Here is a 25,682-nt window from a genome sequence, read left to right on the forward strand (position 1 = left end):
TCTATTAGATGTTGTGTAAATTCACCTCATTTTTTTCTGTTTCTTTGATGTAGATACTTGGAAACAACACAGTTTATGTAGAAGGCACATTTATTTCATTGGCTTTTAAACTTGAATGCACTCAATAATAGAGTTAGCTACAACAAATTCTACATGATTTTTTGTCAGAACCACTTTTTTCACATGAAGTAAATCCTTTTTAAAATTCTCTTTTTTTTTTTCCCCTAGATTCTGCTCAAAGAGTTTGACACCAGGAAGCCACAATATGAGCAGTTAACTATGGCTGGGCAGGGGATTCTGGAGAGACCTGGTGAACACCCACCCTCACATGAAATTGTAAAAGAGCAACTGGCAGCTGTGGCACAGAAGTGGGACAGTCTAACCAGCCAGCTGAAGAAGAGATGTGACCGAATTGACCAAGCCATTGTGAAAAGCACAGAGTATCAAAGTTTACTCAGAAGTCTCTCTGATAAGCTAAGTGCCTTGGATAATAAACTCAGCAGCAGCCTGGCTGTGAGTACACAGCCTGATGCTGTGAAACAACAGCTGGAAATTGCTAAAGAAATGAAGGAGGAAATAGAACAGGAAATGAAGAATATAAATGTAGCACAAGCTCTTTGTGAAGAGCTGTCAACACTGGTTGGGGAAGAGTATTTGAAAGCAGAACTTACAAGACAGTTAGATGGCATCTTAAAATCATTTAAGGACATCGAGCAAAAATCAGGTTAGTATTTATTTAAAGAAAAACAATAACTAAGGCATAAAGTAAGGTAAAAGCTTCTAATAGAGGTGAGCTGAGCCTGGTGGCAGCTCTCTATCCAGTCCAACCCCCAAGCAGTTCTACATTAGAATTTAGAAGAATCCCCATGCCTTGAAAAGGTAAAAACAATACTGGGGATCTCTATTGAATGGTTTAGGAGATAACTTGGAGTAAAATAACAAGGCTGCTTTTGTCATGTCTTCCTTCAGGTGCATCTTCACTGAATTAGAATGCCAAGAGAGGATGCTGTTCATTGAGCTACCAGCTTCATAGGGGCAGAGTATAAAGCAAAGTAATAATTTTTAGGCAAACACCAGTTAATGGCTTAGGGAAACACAGTGGTAATTGTATAAAACTGCCAGTGACAGAAAGGGGCTGGTAGTCTGCAGCCTTTCCTTACCTTGTGAACAATAGAACTGAGCAAGTAATGCATTGCAAGTGATGATATCATACTTTGTTCTCCCTGGCAGCCTCAGTTTTGGATTTTTAATTTCCTCTGGTTATGAGAAACTTCAAAGAATCTCCCAAGGAGGATGTATTGCCTGTAGGCCATGAGTTAGACACTACTGGGTTATACCACTTCATATTCCCTGTGCTTACACTGCCTAGTACCATGGATCACAATTGTGTGTTTTTTACCACCAAAATCTGCTCAAATGTAGACACAGACTGGATAAGCTCACCTCATTTCATGTCCTATTGCCTTCTGTATTACAGGAATGAGACTGCCCCTTGTAAGAAACTTGGTTGTCTGCCAGTGAAACTCCACATACTAAGGACTGGCTTTCTTAAAGTTAATGATCATGCATAATACAATCAATATTAGTTTTTTTTTTTTCACTGAATACTAGCAGGTTCTGCTAATGAACCTCTGTGCTGCCTTCTCCTTTGTAGATAACCATGTTCAGCAGCTTCAGTCAGCATATACCACTTCTCATCAGTTCCAGCAGATGTCCAAAGACTTTGAGGCCTGGCTAAGCAAAAAGAAAGAAGAGCTGAACCAGGCTCGTCCTATTTCAGCCAAACTTGAGGCCTTGCAATCACTCATTGAAGAACAGAAAGATTTTAAGAAGACAATGACTGATCAGATTAGTTCCTATGAAAGAATTGTTGCAGAAGGAGAAAGTATCTTACAGAAGACTCAAGGAGATGACAAAGCAGAGTTACAATCCCAAATTGCCACACTCAAGAATAACTGGGATGAAATGAAAAAAAAGGTTAAAGAAAGGGAAGATAAATTAGCAGATTGTCTGGAGAAAGCCCTCAAATATAAGCAGCATGTAGAAAATCTGCAGCCATGGATAGAGAAGTGCCAAAGCAACCTGTGTGAACTGAAAGTTGGCATAAACCCTGTTGAAATAGAGGATTCTATTGTTCAGGTGAGGGCATGGCAGAAGGACCTGGATAAACACCATGGGATGGTGGAACTAATAAACAATTCTGCTGAAAGTTTGCTCAATGCAAGTCAAACAGATAAAGAAATTATTCAAGAAGAAACTAAGGTGCTGAATCAGAATGTGAAAGTGGTTACAGAACAGTTACATAAGAAGAGAGAGTGCTTGGAAAATATGGCACAAAGACTGAAAGAGTTTCAGGACTCATCCAGGGAAACTCAAAGACAGCTTAAAAGTGCCAAAGAGCATCTGGAAGCTCATGACTCACTTGGACCACAGTCATTCAGTAACAAACACCTGACAATGATGCAGGCCCAGCAGAAAGCCTTGCAAGCTTTAAAGCCTCACGTTGATTTAGCAAAAAAGCTTGCCCAAGAGCTGGTGGTAGAAGCTTCTGATTCAGCAGGTGTTTCTGACCTCTTACTCCAAGCTGAATCTTTGGAGCAAGAATACACTGCAGTGAAGCAGCAAGTTGAGGATAGGTGCTCATTCCTAGAGACCAAACTGCAGGGAATTGGCCACTTCCAAAACAGCATCCGAGAGATGTTCTCTCAGTTTGCAGAGTTTGATGATGAACTTGATAGCATGGCTCCAGTGGGGAGGGATCTCAAGGTACTGCAGTCACAGAGAGAGGACATAAAATGTTTCATGAAAAAGTTGGAGGATCTTATAATGAATAATGAAAATGCTAATAAAAACTGTAAAATTATGCTGGCCACAGAAGCTGAAGCTTCTCCTGATCTTGTTGGTATAAAGAGAGACTTGGAAGCTCTAAATAAGCAGTGCAACAAGCTAAAAGACAGAGCAAAAGCCAGGGAAGATCAAGTGGAGGGTACTATTTGCCGTGTTGAGGAGTTTTACACTAAGCTAAAAGAATTTTCCACTCTGCTTGGGAGAGCTGAAGAACATGAAGAGTCACAAGGTCCTGTTGGAATGGAAACAGAAGCTATTAATCAGCAGCTGAATACATTCAAGGTAGGAAGATTGCTTTCTTACTATTATAAAGTGTTTTACCACAATACCATTTTATTAAACATTATAGTGAAAGGGCCTGGTTAAGTGCAGACCTCAGAAGAGTCTTGTTTCACAGCAGTCTGTTCTGCCTGTATGCATTTTATCTGTTTTAAATGGGGATCTTATGCTCCAGAGAAGCTTTCCTTTGCTACAGCTTGGAATACATTGGGAATTTTACATCTCAGCTCCCAGTTCCTGCACCCCAATTCCCTCTTCACCTCTCTTCACCATCTTGTTATCTTCTGTAATCCATCTGCCTTTCTGTTTTTGAGAAACTGCATATTGTCTCTATTTGATGTCCACGTATTACCCAACTTTCATCTTCACAGTGGTGTGAATTTTGGACTCCAGTGTTCACATATCAGCCCACATTCACTTTGCTCAACTGAGTAGTTTAGGTTTTATTCATGTGGATATAGCTTTCAGGATATTTAGGTTTAAGATATTACCTTTTGCCATTTTCTGTTCTGATACACTGGCCAGTTTTGCCTCACTGAATTCCACCCTTACCTAGAAGCATCCTAATAAAAAGAAAACAGGCAAAATAACCCCCGTATGATATTGGGATTTTTCTGTAGCATCCTCATTCAAAATGCACTCCAGAGCTTCTGTGTGTAGCTTTTTTAATATGCCAGCTAGCAATCCATGTCCAGCTCAAATAAGTGCATTGCAGTGATAGTGAGTGTTAATTGAGCTTTGCTGCTGAAATAAGTACAGATATTTGCTTGGATTAGGTTACAAGAAATGAATTTCCAGTGCTCATCAGAATGATTTATAGATGTAAGCAGTGTTTGAAAAAAATCATAAATCTCCTAGTGGCTATATAGTAGCACTGAATATTCTGAACAGCTTTGGTTTCATTCCAATATAATATTGATTCAAATGTTTGTATGTCTTGTACATTAGCTGACACTTGATGATAAAGCCAGACCTTCATTGCAGGATTTGATAAGCCATGCTCTTTGATGATCTTGGAAAAGAATCATTACATGGCTGGCCAACAGAGGGTGCATTTTGCTTGTTTAAGCTATATTGAAAAGGAAAATTAAACCAGAAAACTTTCATCTGGGAATTTCAAATGGAAGTTACTGTGAGTTTTGGTGATCTTTGAGAATGCATAAATAGAGACAAAAATCTTGAACAAATAGTTACATTAAGAGGAGATTCCATTAGACTGGGAGGATTAAAATTGTATGCCAGTCTATCCTAACAGTCTATCTCAATTTAAAAGAGAAACAAATGGCTTTTCTTTGTATATGGTTAGTAAAACACTTTGGATATTGGAAAATAGCAACAGCTCCTGCTGTGAAGGCTCTTGCTTACATTGACTGTACAGGACTTCAGTTGTAGCCAGTTTGGGATCTCTGATTTCACCACATTTCTTACATTTTCAAACATTAGGAGCAGCTTCAGGTCTTTGTTAATACGTATTTTACACAATGAATTGTATATGTACAAATATGTGTTTTATTGTAAAGAAAAATATTTCTGGAGTGTTACAAGCTGATGAGCAGATGGTAGGAAAATCCAGTTCCCTATGTGTTGTCCCAGTGTTTTAGTTCATCAGGGTATTGGACCCAACACAACAATTGAGCAGATTGGGAGTGAGAGACCTGTGCAGACCAGTGGGGTGACAGCATCTCTGATAATACAAGGGCTTGTGTGGTAAGGAGACCAAAAAAAAATCCCTGGCAAGACATAAAGGAGAACAGTGATAGCAGCATGTTTATATCCAGAAGTCTACTCTGGGATTGTATTTATATGAGATATTTATAAGCTTAGAAATGTGTTTTGCTTGAAGCAACTATTCTAGGCCATGCTTTTGCTTATGATTAAAAACACAATGCCATTAAACAGGAGGTGAAGAATGATGAAAAAGTGAAGGGGTTGTTTAAATAAGTGAGAAGCAAATGCAGAAATAAAACAGCAGAGTGATGAGCCTTTGAAGAAAGGAAATAAGGAGACCAGAATGGGAAATTTTAGTAAGTGAGAGTGTAGTTAGTGAAGAGATACTTATAGCAGGAGGATAGGGATCAACTCTCCTAATACTTGGTGTCAGTGCTACTGGAGTATATCAGAATTGCAGTAAGTAATCTATCTGTTTATACTCTTTGCCCTTCCAGAGAACAGTTCTACCTGGGGCAGCAAACTGAAGGGAGACTGGATCCCACAGATCCTGCTCCACTCATGATGTGTTTGTGTTTGCTCTGGTGTTTGTGCACGTACGCAAACACACACAACCTGAAAGTGTGGCTGTGGCCACCAAACCACTGTCTGGCTCCTTATGTCTTTAGCTTCTGTGGTCAGCTACAGCCAACTCCAGTTCCTAAAGAGTAAAGCAAAAGAGTTGTTCTTTGTTATAGATCTATTAACATGAAATCTTCACTCTTCAGGGAAGGATCTTGTATAATGGGCCAGAGGTGGTTTTTGTGGTTTAACCAATTTTTATGTACAAAGAGTTAGAGCTGCGTGCATTTTCTTGGCATGACATTAAAACACATAGTGCTTTTTAAAAGATAAACTGGCTTTGAGTTGTGTTTTTTATATATATATTTAAAATGCATATGCATACTTGTTTTATTTACATTTCTTCTTTGTAATGTGCTTATTCCAGTCAGTATAGAGTATTAAATTGAAAGTAGGTGCCGTCAGTGTTAAATTGTAAGTAGTTGCCATCAGTGTTAAACTATATTTATTTACAGTGCAGTTATAAAATTTACTTTCTGTAAATGAAAATTTCAGAGCAGTTAATTTCAAAGGAGAACCATGATTCTTACTTCACTTCAGGAAGAGTATAATCAAATGAAGAATTTATCTCAATTAATATAAAACACACACAGAAAAGTACTAATTAACTTGGCTTTGTAAGACACTTTCTACCCCAAAGTCTGTATGCAATGTGTAGATTAGTCCTGAAAGGAAATTTCAGTAAATTAGGTTTGTTAAGGTACGCTGAGTCTGCCACTATTCTTCAAAATCAAAACAAAAAAGAATTGTGCAAATGGACTGAGCCAAACACTCTGGGTTTGAGTAGCTGCACAGTGCTAGAATGTTTGCAGTTGAAGAAGCATTTGCAGCTAGTTTCTCTCTGAAATACAGAAAGAACTCGAAGTTGAATTATTTTATGTCATTCTTCTTAGTAAAACCAACATGTCACTGTAACAGTTTTCATGAGTATGTGGTTCATTTGATTTTTGCTTTTATTTTCGGATTTAAAGTAGATATGGTCATTAGAGGTTGCCTTCTAATTGGACTTTATGGGAATTTTTAGGTAGCCTGGGTATTCCTGCCAATAAGCGTGAACTAAGATTTTAATTGGCTTATGTTATAGAACCACAGAATTGTTTAGGTTGGAAAAGACCTCTAAGAACATTGAGTCCAATGTTAACTCAGCACTGCCAAGTCCACTGTTAGCCATGTCCCTAAATGCCACATCTACATGTCCTGTTAGTTATGTAGAGGGTGTCAGTCCTCTGACTATTGCTTTGAAGGCAAATAATGTTGAAGGCATAATCAGAAGTTTCTCTTTAAGTTTCTCTTTGAGCTAAGTGTTGCACATCCCATGCGCTGTTTACAACCCCTAGAATAAGATACTAAAATCTTCCATGGGATTTACTACACTTACAGTCTGTATTGAAAAGCAAAGGTAATATAAGCAAGTATTAAAATTTTTTAAGAATTGAGTTTTGAAAGTGACTTAACCTGTCATACAAAAGTCTTCAGCAGAAACAGTGAAAAATGGTAAACTATTTTTAAACTGTTAAAATAATTTTGCTGTTGAACAAATACAGACCAATTTCAGATAATACACTTCCCCTAAAAATCATGCAGCACTTTCTGAATTCAGCAGGGATCTATCTGGTTTTGGTTGTTTTGTGTGAAAATAACCATGGATGATAGGACCTTTCATCAAAAGTATCTAAAATTCTTTTCACCTCTTTACCATTAGAGTATATTCTCTGCTAGAGAATCCAGAGGTGATTATCTGTTTGGCATAATCCAAATGATCTATGGCTGCTCACCAGAGAGGAGGAAGAGAGAATTTGTTTTGCATTACCTTAGTGTTTTGATATGTAGCTGACTGTTTATTAAGTAAATCAATAAACATGAAGTGTGGTATGTTTGTGTTTCTTGCATACAGTGTATCCTGCTTGCTGCTTAATGCAGAATGCTCAAGCTGATTGTAGTGGATGCACTGTGTTAAGTTTCAGCACTAAGTGCCTTATGCTGTCCTTAAACTGAGATCTGAATTGTCCCTAAAACTGATGGCTGCTGTCACACCAGCAGCTCAGGTCGTTGGGGTTTGGCTCCTCCTGGAGTGGAGCTGCTCGGTCATGGCAACTCCTGCTGTGGTGTTGGCAAATTACCTGTGAGTCTCCCAACCCTTCCCCTCCGTGATTATGAGCTAGAAGTGTAGGTGCCAAGTGTCAAACTGTATTTAAAAGATGTCAATTTCCAAATCTGGAATCTTTGTCCTGATAGGCTGGTTTAGGGCTCCAATAAATCCCTCTGAAAAAGAGGGAGGGGGGAAAAAAAAAGATCTTTCAGATATAGTTAGGTTTTTTTTTTCCCCAATATTTTAATGTTTCTGTCAGTGGGAACTGAATTCTTCAGGAGCGGCTGCCCTGTCAGCCAACACCACCCTACACTCCTGCCTCAGAGCCAGTGTCCAGACTGCAAATAGTCAAAGCTGGACTGAACTTTGCATGTCAGGTGGAGCAATGTGTGACTATTCCAACACCTAATCTAAACACTAAGCGAGCTTGGGGGATTTTTAATTTTTTTTTTTTTTTTTTTTAAGTAAAACAGCGGTAAAGTTTCGGTGTAACTTTGGAAAGGAAGCCTCCATTGAAATGACTGCTCCATGAGACGGGGCGATGGCGGGCGCGGTGCAAGCGCCGCTTCCTGCCCTTCCCGGAGTTTCGGCCGGGCAGGCAGCCGGCCGGAGCGGTGCCGGCCGCTCCCGCGGCTCCGGAGCGGGGCAGTGATGTCACCGCCGGGCGGGCACGGAGCCTCCCCGCCGCCTGCCCTGCCGGCCCCCGGCACGGCACCGAGCGAGAGGCGCGGGCGGCTGGGCCGATAAGGAGGCGGCGGCGGCGGGCAGGGCCGGAGGGAGGGCAGCCCCGGAGCGGCGCTCGGGGCGCGGGCGGGCCGGGGGCCGATGTTTGCTGGGAGCGGAGCGGGGCGTTCCTGGCGGCTGCAGCGAGCCGAGCCGGGGCGCGGGGCGGGCGGGACGCGCCGGCGCTGCTCGGCGGGGCTTTCCCTCCCTCCCTGCCTCCCTCCCTCCCTCGGCTCCTCAGCAGCTGCGCCTCAGAAATGAGGAGGAGGCGAGGGCAGCCCGCTAGCTGCAGCTTGTAGTCGGGACCTGCCGAATGTAAACCTGCCGTGCCTTCGGGGAACGCGCCACGCTTGCTCGGCTCTGCAGCTGCCTTAAAGAGCGCTCCGGGATGGCATCGGGAGAATCGGGCTGAAACATTCGTCTTCCGACGGGCTGCTCAAAGGACGCGTTGGCTTGGCTGCTAGAAAGTGATGTTTTCCTGTGGGACTTGCGGAGGCACCGCGAACGAGCCCGTTACGAGAGGAGGATAAGCTGCCTTTCAGATCAAGGTTATTTATAGCTACTGCCAAAAAAGTAAAGGGCTGTTTTATTATTCTTACTGTTCTGGATTTAACTTATTTCCCCCCACCCCCCAGGATTTTCTCCGTGCCTTGGTCAGGACCATACAAGTCACTGTGGATTCTGTCTTTTTAAGCTGCCATGCTTTATTTATAAAGAAGATGGGACCCTGCAAGCCAGCTAAATGGATTACAGTTAAGCAGTCATGTACAGAAGATAATGTACTGCCTTCTGTAACACTTGTTCATTTGAAGGCTTATTTGGGAGATTTCAGATACAGATTCTGACCTGGAAAAGTAAATGAAGCCTTCCACTGAGTATTTGACATATTGGGCTACTGCTGGTTTCTGCTATACTTTGTTTTTCTGTGACATTGGGACATTTCTGTTACTTTCTTACTGAAGCACTTTATATTTTGGGGGGTGGAAAACCTCATATCCAGGTAAAGTCGAATTTAAACGGATGCACTGATTATGAATGACCTCAGCCACTTCCTATCTTATGATGTATATTTTCATATCTATGCATCTTATGCTAAGGGCAAGTTTACTATTTCTTCAGATTGCTAGTGTTTTTTAAATGTTTGCCCTGAATCTGTGAAAACGGAGGTATACTTGTGTGAATACTTTCAACATGGGGAAGCCACTTAGCAGGCCAGACTGCCTACGTCAGAATCCTCCATGTGTTGGCAAAGGGGAGGAAGATGAGGATCTAAATATTGAAGACTGCTACGTTCCCCAGAGGTCTATCTATGACACTGTGCGGCTGAATGAACAGATCGATTCAGGCTCCAAGGGCAGCCTCTCCTCGAGGCATTTCACAGACCGGACCTTACCCTACAGTCACAGAACACTGGACATCAGTACTTTGTGCTCCAATGGTGCCCTTACTTCTTCCAGTGTTTTTGAGCTCCGAAGCCGTGAAGCTAACAAGTTGGATGAGAAAATGATCTTTGATGCTCTTAAGCTGAACAGCGATATAATTCGGACAGCTGGGTTGCCCAAGGTGAAGTCTCACACTGAAAAGAAGGAGCACAGACGATCGTGGAGAATGCTTGTTCCACCCAGCTTTCCCGATTACACTAATAGAAGTGAAAGCTCCTTTAATGAAACTGCTGATCCGTCAGAGGCAGCTAGACTAGGCAAATGCAAATGGGGTACGAATTCTCTTACCTCGGAAGAGGATGATTCTGGTTTATGCAGCCCTCCAACAGAAAGGGAAGATAAACAAGATACACCTTTAGCAGGGGAGCAAACTCAAATACGAAGTGTGTCTTCTGCAGAAGACATCCATGTAGTAGGTCAGTTCACACCATATATGCCAGCAATTTGCAGAGAGCAGCAAACCCCACTGCTTGCAAGCATGAGTCTCCCTGTCAAGGAAAACTGCAGACTGGCTTTGCATGACATTTTACCCTCTGGAAAAGTAAAACAAAACAATGCCCAGACATGTGAGACTGATGAGGAAGAGATGGAGGGGAAATGCTCCCACTTACAAGGTTTCAAAGAGCAAATTCTGTCACATGAAGATCCTCTTCAAGGTGATGGAAGAAGTATTACCCCTGACAAAAATGAAGTGGAAAATGCATATGAAGTTCATGAAAAAACTAAAATGCAAGTCACAACAGTAGAGGAGGATTATGTGGATGATATATCTCTTCATGTAGATGTTTATTACACTAATGCTGCTGTAAATACCAGTGACTTGGATTTCGCAAAATATGAAATTTTATCTGATACAGAGGAATGCAGTGTAGTATGTACAGGCTCAAATGAAATGGCATTTTCTGTTCAACAGCTTGAATTAGATAGCACTGTAAACTGCTCAAAAGTTTTCTCAGAGGGAAATAAAGGCAATATCTGGACTACTGGCATCCAAGACACCTTGGATACAGTCTGCAATGGCCTCTTGTCCAACAAGGTAACTAGAAAAAAAATCCATAGGTTTATGAAATAGTTGTAGTGTAACCATAAAGATGTTTGTTTAAAACTCTTAAGTCTTGCCATCATTGCAAAATCGTAACTTTAAAAAAATTATTAATTAGGCAGATGCAGTGATCAGTGTCATTTGCATGCAGGGCGTCCAAAATGGGTGAAATAGTCAGTGTGGGAAATGAACTGGGGGCAAAGTCTGAGGGCGTGGTTGTCACTCCAGCTGTTTGGAGCAGGGTTGTTACTGCCCAGCTGGTGTCTGTTGCTCCCGACCTGGAATGGCTCCGCCGTGCTCTGTCCTGGTGCTCGGTGCCTGCCCCGAGTGCGGTCGCGGGCTGTGCCGTTCCAGGGCAGCCGCGGCCATGTGTTCTGAGCAGCCTTACTCATCGAGGTATAAGCAACAGTATCAGATGGTTGTGGTTTCCAAAGCAGGCAGATTAAAGGCTCACCGCCTCTTCTGAAAGATGCCTTTTGCATTTGTGTGCCAGAAAGCAGATCTGACGTTACAGTAGTATTTTACAAGCGCAGGATCTTGCAGTGCTTTGTGAGTGCTGGGTGAGGTAAGAGAGTAAGGGAAGCTTTGTAATAAGGAAAGGGTGTTTGCCGGGTCTGTAATTTTTTTCTTCCCACTCTGGTTGAAATCTGAGATACTTCAAGCTTTGTTGCTAAGTTGTTCTGGTAAACTTTAGCCTCAGCAATAATTGTAATTTATTTTAAGCTTCTCTCCACAAAGAATGTGTGCATTTTTAAAGGGCAGATTATGTAGATCAGTCCTCTCTGTGGTAGGACGTTGTTCTCAAACGATGGGACTTCATAGCACATAAAAGAAGAATTTTTTATTGATTCTGTGTTGAAATATTATTCTGCCTCCTCCTTACCCTACAGTCAAGAAAAACACATGCATTTTCCTTCTTTTAGAAACAGCCAACTCATTGCACGCTCTCAGTTTTCATGTAACCACAGTCGTAGAGTTTTTGTTTTGTTTTTTTGTTTTTTTGTTTTTTTTTTTGTCTGTAGGACAAATCTCTTAGGGATGCTTAATTTATTTTACTCCTCATGTTTAGTGTACTTGCAGTAGCTCTAGATTAACTTGTCAAGCTGGTGGAAGTGTGCTCAGCCACCTGAGGTCTGCAGCTTTAAAAGCAATCACTTGCCACAGTGTGTTTGTTGCAAAAGAGGAGAGTTGCTGGTACATTCAGAGTGATCTCTGCTTTTTCAGGATGCTGAGAAAGGTTGCTTTGAATGCACTAAGTGTACACCAAAACTGTTACTGAATGCTGCTATAGAAATTGAAGGATTTAGGGTCAAAAGTTGAGCATTCTTTAGCATTGTTTATTCATTGGTTATTTTTCACTGGCCTGTGTAATTAATTCAGGGGCTTCAGGCCATTTTCTGATCTCATTGACACTTGTGTCAGTGCAGCTTAATGCTGCTGAATACAAATGGAGATTTACATTGCTGTTGCTAATGGTAATAATCTGGCTCTGAAAAAGCCTAAATACCTGCAGGAGTAAAATAAAGCAAACACAAAACTGTTCAAACTGTTGTTGGGCACGGTCAAAGCCTTGGCAATTAGCAAGAGTATCCTTTGAATGAAAGCCCATTTTCCTGGGTGTCTGCCGGGATATTGTTTCAACAGCATCCGTAGTGCCTCCTCCTCACTTGTTACCATTATAATTTCCTTAACAGATCTTAACATATCTCTTCCTTCACTGTTTCTTTGACTTAAAACTTTGGGTTTAGTTCTATTTTGGAAAAATGCCCACTTGTCTCTCTTGGTCTGTGCCATTTTTTGTTAGATTTTATAGATAGATAATTAAACAGATAAATTTGTCCAGTCTTTTTTTTTTCCCCTCTATCAGAAGTTTTCTTTTTTCAACCCCCTAAAGTTTCACCACCTCTGTTTTTCTCTGTTCTTTTCCTTCCTATCTAAAACTACTCATGGAAATGTATGCCATTTCCCCTTCTATGATGCATTGAATTTACTCTGTTTAGATTGAGTCTATTCTGTTTAGATTTATTAATGGTTTCTTAGGAAGGTCCTGACAAGGAATGGCTTCCTTTCTCCTAGACACCAGTTTTAAGTAACGTTTTTGTTGCATGCTGTCATGTAAACATCATACGCATTTTATGACTGAAGTTACCATGTTTCATGTCTGTCTTGGGTTTCAACTGCAGGTATTCCAGAAAGAAGAAGTTGAACCCTTACAAGTAAAACAACAGGAAGTAAATTGGTTGGGTCAGGGCCTTATTCAGAGTGCTGCTAAAAGTACCAGCACAGAAAACCTTGAACACGACCTTGAAGATGTCAACACCCGATGGAAGACTCTTAATAAGAAGGTTATTATCTTGTATACTGTCCTGCTTTTATTGTGTTCTGCCTTTTGATTATTTGCTTGCTGATGTCTTTCAAAATACAGGAAATTAAACATTCACTAAGAATATGAATTATATTTGCTTTACACAATCACTTTTTTTGTAATTCTAAGGATAAGATTTATATTGCTAAAAGCCAGAGGTGTTGCTGTCATTTATAAGGTTTTGCCAAACTTTCTCTAGGTCTGTTCTAGATTTTTATTCAGGAAGGACTCACAGAATCATGAAATTGGGGTTGGAAGAGATCCCTGGAGATCCAGTCCCACTTTCAGTCATTGTTTGCATGTTTTTTTAGCTTGTTGTATTTGCTCTGTGTACACTGTTGTACCTGCACAGAGCAATGATACAGCCCAGCTTTGTGTGACTGGTGGAATGTTTCCTTTACAGCACATTAAGGATTGTATTGCTTGAGACATCAGAAAGTAGCACTGCTTTGAAAAACTGGCTGTAGATGTTTTTCTGTACTTTTCAGAAGTCTTCCTTCAGCCGTAGCTGCTGTTGGAAATGGAAAGGGTGGGGAGTAAAAATGGTGCTCATCTTCTACTCTATTCCTGAAAGAGTGATGCAGCAGAACCAGATATACCTGTGGTTCACATATTTGCCTTCTCCTTTCCTATTTTTATTTCTCATTGATGGTATTATTGGGCCTTATTGAGAGCTGTTACTTTGAAATCCTGGCTCATTCTTTCTATAAGGAAAGTAAAGACCATCTGAAATGCAAACATCCCATCAGTATATTTCATAATACTGTAGCTACATAAAGCTGGAGTAACTTGTAAGGAATTACTAGAGCAGGCTGATTTACTGGGAATCTATTCTTTTCATTGGATGTCTCCAGCCCCAATTCATGAATTTGATTCATGCTGAATTGTGACATAGTGCTGTTATGAATAGTTATAAAAACAATAGTATTTATTAGTGATATTGACAGCTGTTCTACATATTTTGACTAATTATTTCACAGAAATAAAAAGAATAGGTGAGATCCTCTGCTGTTTTTCAGGTTGCCCAGCGTGCTGCACAATTACAGGAAGCCCTCCTCCACTGTGGGAGATTTCAGGATGCCCTTGAATCTCTGCTTAGCTGGCTCATTGATACAGAAGATCTTGTGGCTAATCAGAAACCACCATCTGCTGAATTCAAAGTTGTCAAGGCCCAAATACAAGAACAGAAGGTAAGTGAAATGGTTTCAGAATCTCCTTCCACTGGACCAATGAGAATAAATTCCCAGTCTTTGGCAAAGCATAATATCTATTCAAGTGTATTATATTACACTGGGGTGTGCTGAGGTGTTTAAAGGAGCCATCTGTTCAAAACTCAAGACTTTGTCAAGGCTTGGGAGGAGTGCTCCTCTTCTTGGATGTAAGACAGAGTGATACTGTGCAGTCTGAGCTCTGGTTTATTAACATTATCTAGAAAGGATGTTAAAGATCCATTGGAAAGAGAGAAAGCACAAAATCCAGTATTTGGCCATTTGAAAGGTAGGAAATAAAGCCTAGTAAATTTTTACTCTACTACTAGAGATAAGATAAGGTTGCAGATTACGGACTTAAATCCTTGGCTCTTGATCTTCATGTGATCACTGTTGGTAATTAGTTGGAATCCCATTGGGAAGTGGCCTGTGCTAATGTAGAAACTCTATCAGGGTCATCAACTTTGTCATATTTTAATAGTGGTTATAGAAAAAAGAATGATAATGTAGCTAATAAAACATACAATTCATGCAGTGTGGCCCACTGCCACCCAGGGATTTAATATAAAGTTATGGCCAGTACAGGTTGTTGTCCTGGGATACCTGCAGTGGCAAAATGTTAATGTGTCCAAAGGCACCTAGGGAATGGAGGAAGGGAGGATTGCAGACAGAGGCACATTTTATTCTTCACAGAGAAGTTAATGTACTACACTAGATTGGTGAACTCAACTGTATCTCATATAAGTGATGAGTTGATTATACAATAGTTTTAGTATCCATCTTCCCATCTGTCTATATATCCGAATTACCTCTGTGAAGCCAAATCTGGCAGGGCGTGCAGTTTTCCCATAAATGTTCCTATAAAATGTAACTTAGTTCTAGATAGCTGGATTCCCCCAAGGGTGTTATGTAGAACTTTGTCCTCTATGTGTTCACTTTTTGGGCTGCCACACATCCTTACCTCAGAGAAACCAGGGTTGTTGTTTGGGCTTCATGAAACTCCAGTGTACTTGAGAAAACAACTGTGAAACTAAAATGAGCCTGTATTGGTCAGGGAAGGGGTTGATGTGTGTGTTATGTGTGTCTCTTTGATTGGCTTCGTTCGCATTTTTATCACAATACAGGCATTATGATTTAGTTTTTGGTGTTGGGTTTTTTTTGTTTTGTTTTAAGGGCTTTTCAAGAAGTCTACTGTTTGCATTATTGCAATATTTCTTAATAATCTGCTGCTGGATTGCTCTCTCTGCAGCTCCTGCAGAGGCTGCTGGATGACCGCAAGCCAACTGTTGAGGCAATCAAGCGCGAAGGGGAGAAAATTGCGGAGTCAGCAGAGCCTGCTGATAGAGTGAAGATCCTGAAACAGCTGAGTTTCCTGGACAGCCGATGGGATGCCTTGCTCAGTAAAGCTGAAACAAGGTACTTGAAATTCTTTCATGGGTTTGAAAAATGTAGACATAGCATGTGATGGATGTTTAGAAGCAGCATGTGGAACTCCATACTGTGAAGCACTACCATGCTTTTTATTGCATTATGGCTTTGCGTCTTGATGTTGATATAATGAGTCCTCTGAGGGAAAAGTGGAGAAAAGTGACCGGAAGAGACAAAAAGCTCTTTAAAAAATGTTTAGTCCTTTGTGATAATCTGCTAGGATTAGCCACATATGTATCTTCTGAACAATTTTAATTAATTATCTCTGCTAATTAATTAGAATGCAAGTGTTTTGAGGCAAGAACCGGTTTTGCAATAGAATCAAGTGCAAATTTTACACCCAACAAGTAATAATGATATTCTGTTGGAACTTCAAAGTCCTGAATTGCTACAAAGAAGAAATTGCTGCAATTCTTTCCTTTTTCTTAAATATTATCTGCAAAATTAGTTTATGCAGAGGTCTGGATAAACTAGACATTTGCACTCTGCAACTCAGAGGTCATCATAATGTCAGTTGCAGATGTGGGCAAGGTGCTGAGCTCCCTTAGTTTTCAAGAAAAAAAAGGACCTTTAAAGTATATAGATATATGTATTTTAGCATATATATATATATAAAAGAGATAGAATATATATATATATATTATATATTCTATCTCTTAAAAGACATTGAGGTCCACTTCAAGTTCTAATTGGAAAAAAATCAAACCAAGTCCATGCACATAGTATCTGTGTAAACACGGACTTACATTTACAAGTTGTTGTCAATGGATAAAACACCTGTAAATTAGGAACTGGAAAGTGTCTTTGAATAACTCTGTGTTGAAAGGGTTAGTCAACATGTTTTCTGGGTGGGGATTTGAGAAGGACAGTCTTTTTCAGAGTAGAGAGAAGGCTGTATGAGACAGCTTGGAAAAAGGCCTATAATTGAGAGTAAGAGAGGACTTGGGAAGTTGAGGAAAAATTTAAAGTGCACAGTGAAGCTTTGCAGTGAAGATCAAAAGGTTTAGTTGGGACTTAGAGTAGCATTGAACTCACCTCACTTCTGCTGTCTTCTGTTCCTTCTGGTAGCCTCTCTTTAGCTGAACCTGTTTTGTTACCTCATACTAATAATAGGATTATTTAATTAGTCAACCGCTAATAGATCATTATTTCCTTTTTTTTTTCTTCTTTTTTATTGAAGGAATCTGACTCATTAGCTGGGGTAAATGTTAATATAATGTTTAATTTAATAATATCCTCCCAGTCTGGTGATATCTAATTACAAATGAAATTACAGCTTTTTCCAAGCCATCATTATCTGCAAGCTTGTCTCCATTGTTCTTTGGCTGGTCTCTAGAAATGAAGAAGGAATTTGAAGATGATTTTGAAAACTATGTAGAGTACCCCACAGAGTGTTCCATGGCTAAGTTTGTCAAGTCTTACCTTGTTTATAAGCCTTGGAAAACACATATAAATGTAGCTTTTTTCTGGAATGAGATCCTCATTTGAAGAACATTATTGTGATGTTTTCATGTAGAACAAATCTCTCCTAAAAGTCTGCTCCAATGACATTTGTTCAGCACTGCTTATAGAGAAGACTTTGCTGTAATCAAGAGTCTTCTCTGACATGTAATAAACTGAATCAGAAATGTTTTAGATACTACTTTTCTGTTTGGGAGGTCAAGTCTCTGTGCTTTATTAATGTTGTCTCACTAACTTTATTGAGAGCTTTTATCCAGGAGAAGAGAGGCAAATTTAGAACCAAATAATTCTGTTGTCACCATTGAAAAAATGTTTAAAGATATTTTACAACACTGAGGAAGCATTCTGGTTCAGTAAAGCCTTTGCCTAACTTTAAAACATGTATAATAGTCAAGGGAATGTAACTTTATGCTTTAGGACAGCTGGAAACTTGAGAACTATCTTAACTGGTGATAAAACAATGTTTTGCTGAATTGAGGGCTAGATTATTTTTAGCAAAAAGTATATGAATAAAGTGATATTATTTTTATTTTCAAAACTGGTATATTAGCCAAATGCCTTAGAGGTGTTTGTTTGTTTTTAATTTTATTTGATTTTTACTTTACCTTGCTTTTCACTAAGTATCATGGATATATGTCTGTTTCATTTGGTGACCCGTTCCTGCAATGAGATTGAGTTATTTCTGGAGTGTTTTTCAAAGGATTCAAGGGACTTTTTTCTTTATTAAAACTGTTTGATACTCACTTCATCACAAAAGATAACCCTTCCCTTGGTGCATTGGTAGGAACCGTCAGCTGGAAGGCATCTCGGTGGTAGCACAGCAGTTCCATGAAGCTCTGGAGCCACTGGTGGAGTGGCTGACAGCCACAGAGAAGAGACTTGCAAATGCAGAACCCATTGGGACACAGGCCTCCAAACTGCAGCAGCAGATTGCTCAGCATAAAGTAAGATACAAACCACTCACTTGCTTTGGTCATTCTTTTTAGATGCTTCTGTAAAGCTGGCAGAGCTGTTGCACTGTACTCATTTCACCATATTGTTTCATGTTTTTCCCTTGTAATTTAAGTTTTATACATTTATGTTGACAATATGTCCTTTTTTTTGTTCATTTTTTCTTGAGTTCCACTTAAATATTTTTTATGTTTTTCTGATTTTCTTTTCCATTATTCTTCATTATTGACACTAAAATATAGGCCCTAGAAGATGATGTCCTAGCTCACAATAAGAGTTTGCATCAGGCCATTAGTGCTGGTCAGTCTCTAAAGACTATGAGCTCCAGGGAAGATAAAGATATGGTGCAGGAAAAGCTAGATTCTGCTCAGGCACGATACATTGAGATTCAAGAGAAGAGCAACAGCAGGTCTGAACTTCTCCAGCAAGCTTACAGCAATGCTCAGATTTTTGGGGAGGACGAAGTTGAATTGATGAACTGGCTGAATGAAATCCATGATAAACTGAACAAATTGTCAGTCCAAGACTGCAACACAGAATTGCTTGAGAAACAGCACACTGAACTACTGGTATTTTGATTTCTGTTCATTTCTTATTTAATTCATGTTTTTAATTTGATTTATATCCCCATACATCATTTATTTTCATCACTGTATTTTGTTTAAAATGTCAGTATGCTTATTCTAAATAAAAATAATATATTTTTTTAGGTCTGTGCTAACATAAATGACCTTTATTCATAGGATCTTCAGGAAGAGATTCTTCTTAGAAAACAAAATGTTGATTTGGCTATACAAAATGGCTTGGAGCTTCTCAAGCAAACAACAGGTGAGAACTTACATAAAACTATAATTTGTCATACTTTTTTTCCTTGTACTTGCCTAAGAAAATTAAAGTGAAGCTTGTAAATATGGTTCATATTTACTGGTTAAAGCAATCATAGTTGTTTGTTTTAATAAGGTTTGAGGTCAACCTAGACTATGTTTTGGGGCCAATTTTACTTTTAAAATGAGTGAGCAAAAGGCCTTTTTTGCCTGCAGAGAATTTAGCCCTTGAATCCTTTTATTATTTTAAGTGGAAAATTATTCTAGTGAACCTGCATTCCATTCCTAATAGTGAGTTATGGACATTACTCATAATGGAGGGATGTTTGGCAGTGGACACAGTAAATTCCCTGCAGGCATCCACAGATGAACAAGATGTTAGACTACCTATTACTGCAAGGGGAAAGCTTCAGCCATGGGAGCCAATACTGTGGGAAACGTTGCATTCCAGTTATACACAATGTGTCTGTTCTGTAGATCAACATCTGTCCAGATTTTCCTACACTTATAAAGTTCTTGAACCCTTTGAGACGTACATATGTTAGTGCAGGGTGGTATTATCCTTTTCTGTTCCAAACTTTGACATTACACATATTCTATGATGAAATCTGAACATATCTAATATTATGGCTAATACATTTCTATGCATTGTTTTTCTTTTAGCCTTTTGAGTTGTGTTTCAAATGGACAGCAATGAGGGTGGATTGTGATGTCAAAATCTAGTGTAATTGAAAGTCTACTTAGTAATATGTAGATAATTTTTTTTTTGTTCTTTACATTTTCAGTAACACTTTTATATCTTTTATTTGGCCTTTATAAGAAGTATTGTGAATTTAAAGGTGGATTTTTTTTAATAAGAACATTTCTGTTTAAAATTGGATTTAACTCCTTACTTTGTAATAGTTTGGTAAAACAGAAAAAAGACAGAAGGACTGATCCTGAACTGAGGTAAACTTTGTACTTCTGTGGGTAGTGATGGTAGGATAATTTACAATAGTTGAAGATTGGCCTTGTCACCTTGTTTGGGTTATTTTATAAATTAAATACTGAGTTTTCTGTAATATGCAGAGTTTGGGATTTTAGTTTTTTAGTTGTGGTGGTGGTTTTGTTTTTGGTTTTTGGTTTTGTTTTTTTTAATATTTGTGATCATGGGAAATAACATTCCTTTAATATTTTAGGTGATGAAGTTGTAATTGTTCAAGATAAACTGGAAGGCATTAAAGCGAGATACAAAGATATTACAAAATTAAGTTCTGATGTATCCAAGACTTTGGAGCAGGCTCTGCAGCTTGCAGGCCAACTGCACTCAACTCATGAGGAACTCTGCAAATGGCTTGATGAAGTAGAGATGGAGTTACTCTCATATGAAAGTCAAATACCAAAGGGTGAAGAATTAAGCCAAGTACAAGAAAGACAAAAAGTAGGTTTAGAACCTGTGAATGATTTACTGTTCTGTGATTCAGTGAGGTTTTGTGTTACTTTATGCTTGGTATGAAATAATTTTTTGAATAACTAAATTTAGTGTCAGATCATTTGAACAAAAGTAACAATAGTTAAGAATCAAACTCTTTTTCCAGAGTCATCTGTTATGATCACTTATGAAATTAGGCTGAAGTTTATTTTTAGCACAAGAGAAGAACAACATTTTCATTTTATTTGAGGAGCTACCTAAGACTGGGAAACTTCATAGGCTGTCAAACAAAGTTATTTTAGTTCTTTAGCTGTGGCATGGATAAAATTGTGTAAAGTGTCAGCATTTTAAACATATTACTAATTTTCTTTAACGAGATCTATTTCAAAAGAAACTATGGAGTGTAAGCTGCATAGTATAGAAAATGTTGAGGGTGGAAGCTTAAAGAAATTCTATTACATTTCTTTAATAGATGGGAAGTTTTATACAGATAAAAGGTCGTTCCTTTGTGTGAATGTGTGCTTGAAATTTAATCCAGTCATTGCAGAAATGATTTGAATTCATCATATTTTGCTATATTGCATGCTGATTTCATTTGCTGCTCATTTAGTTCCTTATGGAGTTGCAGTTCACAACCATCCATTAGTTTTATTTTCTTTGGATGCTTCACAAAGTACTAACAATTCTTAGAAAATTTTCAGACAGTCATACTGAATAGAGAAATATGTTTAGGTTAAATTCTGTGGAAAATTCTCTTAAGGATCACTTACCTTTCTGTCAAACAGCTTACAGTATCAAAAAGGTAATACAGTTTAGCTGAAAATAAGGATTCTAAGTTAGCCCTTTGTTTTGTGTGGGAAGCATTTCAGTTCTGCACTCATGGAGTAGTTGAAAGAATGAAAAATCTGCAAAGTTTGTATGTTCTGTTCATATACTGCCATGTTTAAATGCTTTAATTGTTTCAAATGGCCTTTTACAGGAGCTGAAGAAAGAAGCAAAGAACAACAAAGGCTTAGTGGACACTCTGAATGAGGTTGGCAGTGCCTTCCTGGAGCTGGTGCCGTGGAGGGCCAGGGAGGGGCTGGACAAGATGATAACGGAGGACAACGAACGTTACAGATTAGTGAGTGACACCATCTCTCAGAAGGTGGATGAGATCGATGCTGCCTTCCTGAGATCCCAGCAGGTACTGAAAACTGTTCTTTGGACAGTAGCAGTCTCTGGACATGTGTACTAGAACAAAAGCTGTCGTATAATAATGTTGCCAAAAGTTTCTTATGCTTGAGCAGCAAAAGGCCCATTTAATGAAATGGGACTCCAGTGTTAAAATATGAATGCCAGAAATCTGTTAGTCTGTACTCTGTTGTAGTTGTCTCCCTTTTTGTTGATGCAAACAACAATATTTCAGCTAAAATTGCTGTTAGTAATCTGTGGCTCCTTAAGTCAGAGTTTGCTTAAGAACTGAATGGCCCAGGTCTTGTGTACATCATGTTAAGTAAAATGAGGGCCAAGATCCTGAGCCACTTTTCTGGAGGTGACACTGATATTGCTAGGCTGGCCATACCTTTTAGCATCTGCTGATTGTCTAGCTCCTCTGCACGTTTGACCATTAAATGCTGGATGACCTTGTTCAAGCTGTAATGGAGGATTTAAATAACACTTTCATTAATATCCACTATCCTTTTCTTCTTGGGGTAAATAACCTGAGTTATTTAGTATGTGGAGGTTTCTATACATGCATAGAAATATATGTGGATACACTTTGAGAGCTGGGCCCTAATTTTGTCACTAAGTAGTCTCATATTTAAGCCAACTTATAAATGCGTTATGGAAACAGTTTTCCAGTTCACACGTACAAATATTGGTGAGACTTCTCCTTTTGCTGTATAGTTCCCTTAAACAGTTGTAAGAGGACAAGAAGAAAGCATGTGTCATAATTTCAAAATTTGCTAAAAGCTGACTAAAAGAGGCAGTAATTCAGATTTTCTTCTAACTGAGCCCAAAAATAACTATGGGTTTCTTTTTAAGGGGTTTGATAATTAATATTTTCTCATCTCATTAACCTAAGTCTCAAAAATGAAGGGTGATTTCTATTTTATTTTTTTAGTGAGTGATAAGGTGAGATAGGAGATTATATATTGGCTCTCCTTCAGATTTTCTGAATTCCACGAGTACATTGCATCCTCTAGCATAAGTTGAGCAGTTTCAGATCTAGACATGAAAATTCCAGAGCTGCTATTCCACTAGCTAATGGAAGGGCACATTGCACTCTCATCCTGCATACCCCTAACCTCCACTTCAGCCCATCATCACAATAAACTCCTATACACCATATCCTTTGATAAGTTTTGGGTGGCTTAATGTCAAAGGGTAAGATACTTCCCATTTAGCTATGCAAAATAAACATTTTTGGAGAAGCTCGTGCTCTTTCAGTTTGCCCTGTGGCAATTTGTGAAGTGCCTATACTATTAAGTTTTGGCTGCAGGACAAAGCTCCTGAGAATACAAGGCTTTGGTAGGAGTAAGTGTGGGTTTCGTGTCAGATGTTCCTGGACCAAGGTGAGGAATGCTGCAAGAAACACAGATGATTAGGCAGAATAGCTTCATGTTATGAATGGAAGCTGGAAGAATAATGCAATGCGCAGGGTTTTTAACTACCTGGGCAAAATGGTCCCAGACTGATAATAGAGATAAATTCAGCTGCATGGTTTAGTCTTTGTTTATCAAGAGTGAAGGCCTTGGTGGGGTCCTCTAGTGAAGGAGTCCTATGTAAAAACACAAGGTCATATTCTGCCTGTTCTTCACTCTAAAGCAGCCATAGAGAGTGCTTTAGAAAGCATTCATGGAGAAAATCACAGCATCATCATATTCAAAATTCAATCATTCCTGATCAGAAGAAAATGTACCACAGTGAGCTATGCTTGGTTAAACTGGATGGGGATTAAGTAGGTGATTTTATAGTGACTCCAAGTGTAGCTGAGGGCTCATAAGTAACTGCCATGTGTAATGGGAAGAAAATATTTCAAATTTTGGATGCAGAGAGAACCAATTTTATGCTTTTTATTCCTTAATGTTGTTTTTAAGCATCACAAATTGAAAATCCTATACCTTCAGCAAATTAAGTTTCGAGTCCTTCCCTTCCTCAATGCAATTTAACTTGGAAGTTTCAGTGCCTTGTCTTGGTTTTGTTATTTCTATTAAATATTTCCTCAATATTACTTACATACCCATGAATATTTGGTATCAGGAAGTCACACTGCAGTTAGTTTGTACATCTAACACATTTGAAATCATCTTCTCCCTTTCAGTCATAAATAAACAGACTTCTGAAAATCTTGATTGTGAACTGTAGTTTCTAAAGCCAGGATTTAACTAGCACTGGTGCATGTGCTTCATGCTAATGTTTACAGTACTGATTATTTCAGAACATACCTTTCTAGTAGAATGTCACAATATTTAGGACAAGTCTTACTTTCTGTTACCTTAAATGAGAAATGACATATAGTGAAAAAGAATGTTCTGCTCTTTCACATAACAAATGAATTATAAAGGCCAAAAGAGATTGACTCATAAAGAATGAAATCTCAGAACTGTTTCTTTCATTTTGTGGGACTCATGATTAACCACTAAGACAAGTCTGTGTTAGTGACTAAAGTGAATTCCAGTTACATTAAGGAGCAGGGCTGTTATGGACTACAGCCATAAAGGCACAGATCAGCATATTTTAAAGACAAGTGGGACTGAGAGTGTTCAGAAGATTTCTGAGGGAAGTGTGGGCATCAACAACACAAGTAGCAGGTTCTGACCTAAACAGACTTTCACAATAAGTCAGGGCTATATTAAGGTTCAGGTTGTTTTGGAGAGGGGGCAGAGTTTTAACGAATTCGCTAAATAAATTCTTATTCGTTTCTACAATGGGCATCTGATACATCCCATGTAATATTTCTCTATGGCTTGGGCTCAAAGCTGCCCTGGTTGAGTACTGCAACATGTGCATGCTAAAATGCATGCCTATAAACTTGTTCTGAAGAGAGAATGTATGATTTGGTTTTTTTAAATTTGCTCTCACATTTCAGAAAACTTAGATCCCCAAATTCTTCATTTCATGCTTTTCTTTGCAAATTAGTAAGAAACTCCTCTCATTTTATTAGTGCTTTTAGGAAATTTCTGAAACATTTAAATGTTGACTATTGTAGTCAGAAGTTAATCTAAAAGTCAGAAGGAAAAGGACTTGCTGTATCCAAATGCTCAAAAAAACTTTTGCATTTAATCTGAGGCCTAGATTTGGATGAAATCCTGTCTTCGCTAAATTCAGTGAGGTTGTTGCACTAACTTATCTGAACTGTGATTGTTTTGCCTTGATCATTTAATACCAAAGCAGCTCTTCAGATTAATAGGGTAACATCAAACAACTGTGTTTCAGGCTAATTCCTACACTAGCAGTAATAATAAACACAGAGATGAAAAAGACATGTAAAAGTAGAACAAAATGAAAACAAGCAGTCTAGTTAAAACTCTGAGATTATCATCCTTTTTTATTTTCTTATGACTGTTAGAGAGCTGTAGGCTTTGGAAAGAAGTATTTGCTTCTGTTGCTTTGTCATGCTTATGAATTAAGCTGCTTGTATTACAATCCCTGAGAACCATGCTGGGCATTGTATCTCATTTATATAAAACTCTCAAATGGAAATTGAGAAACTATCTTTCTAAAAATTCAAAAATATGCTGTTTAATCTTCTTTAAATTTTTTGAAACTGTTATTCTAATTTCATGTCTGTAGAACTGCTGAACTGATTCTTGTCTCCCTCATTTAGTTTGATCAAGCAGCTGATGCTGAATTTGCCTGGATTGCAGAAACAGAAAAGAAACTGATGTCTCTGGGTGATATTAGGCTTGAGCAAGACCAGACCACTGCTCAGCTGCAAGTTCAAAAGGTAAAAGAAATGCATTTCCAACTGTCATGTTAATTATTGGCCGGCACACTCTCCATCTAGAAAATGTACTGGCGTGATTTAATTTTCAATCCAATCATAATTAATGCATTTCAAAACCAGCTTTTGCTCCAAATACTTTATTTTTAAAAAAATATTATTCTAACTAACTTTTACTGTGTTTCAAGGCTTTTACCATGGAGATTTTAAGGCACAAAGATACTATAGATGAACTTGTTAAATCTGGGGATAAGATCATGAAAACATGCACTGAAGAAGAGAAACAGATGATGAAGGTAAAGTTCCTTAAATTGCATCTACAGTGGTAGATATGCAGAAAATGTACAAGTAGAAGGGTTCCTATAGTGTCTTTTAAAATACTAATGAAAAAGC

The 25,682-nt window shown here is 38.7% G+C and overlaps 1 protein-coding gene across 23 annotated transcripts in view; it reads left to right on the plus strand.

Moving 5' to 3' along the window:
• The window catches only part of DST (dystonin), a 291,993-nt gene that overhangs the window by 213,927 nt on the left and 52,384 nt on the right, over window positions 1-25,682 (plus strand). For 17 of the 23 annotated variants that reach the window (XM_077174926.1, XM_077174932.1, XM_077174929.1 and 14 more), the window contains 12 exons: window positions 229-724; window positions 1,655-3,129; window positions 12,895-13,056; window positions 14,096-14,266; window positions 15,534-15,700; window positions 17,958-18,117; window positions 18,367-18,693; window positions 18,868-18,952; window positions 20,127-20,368; window positions 21,339-21,545; window positions 25,173-25,292; window positions 25,478-25,585. In XM_077174926.1, the coding sequence (XP_077031041.1) occupies window positions 229-724; window positions 1,655-3,129; window positions 12,895-13,056; window positions 14,096-14,266; window positions 15,534-15,700; window positions 17,958-18,117; window positions 18,367-18,693; window positions 18,868-18,952; window positions 20,127-20,368; window positions 21,339-21,545; window positions 25,173-25,292; window positions 25,478-25,585 (3,720 nt within the window). The remainder of the gene's footprint in view (window positions 1-228; window positions 725-1,654; window positions 3,130-12,894; window positions 13,057-14,095; window positions 14,267-15,533; window positions 15,701-17,957; window positions 18,118-18,366; window positions 18,694-18,867; window positions 18,953-20,126; window positions 20,369-21,338; window positions 21,546-25,172; window positions 25,293-25,477; window positions 25,586-25,682) is intronic. The other 6 variants (XM_077174936.1, XM_077174939.1, XM_077174937.1 and 3 more) reach the window with 1 other exon arrangement.

Source organism: Agelaius phoeniceus, chromosome 3 (genome assembly GCF_051311805.1).
Source record: "Agelaius phoeniceus isolate bAgePho1 chromosome 3, bAgePho1.hap1, whole genome shotgun sequence".
NCBI classification, from domain to species: domain Eukaryota; kingdom Metazoa; phylum Chordata; class Aves; order Passeriformes; family Icteridae; genus Agelaius; species Agelaius phoeniceus.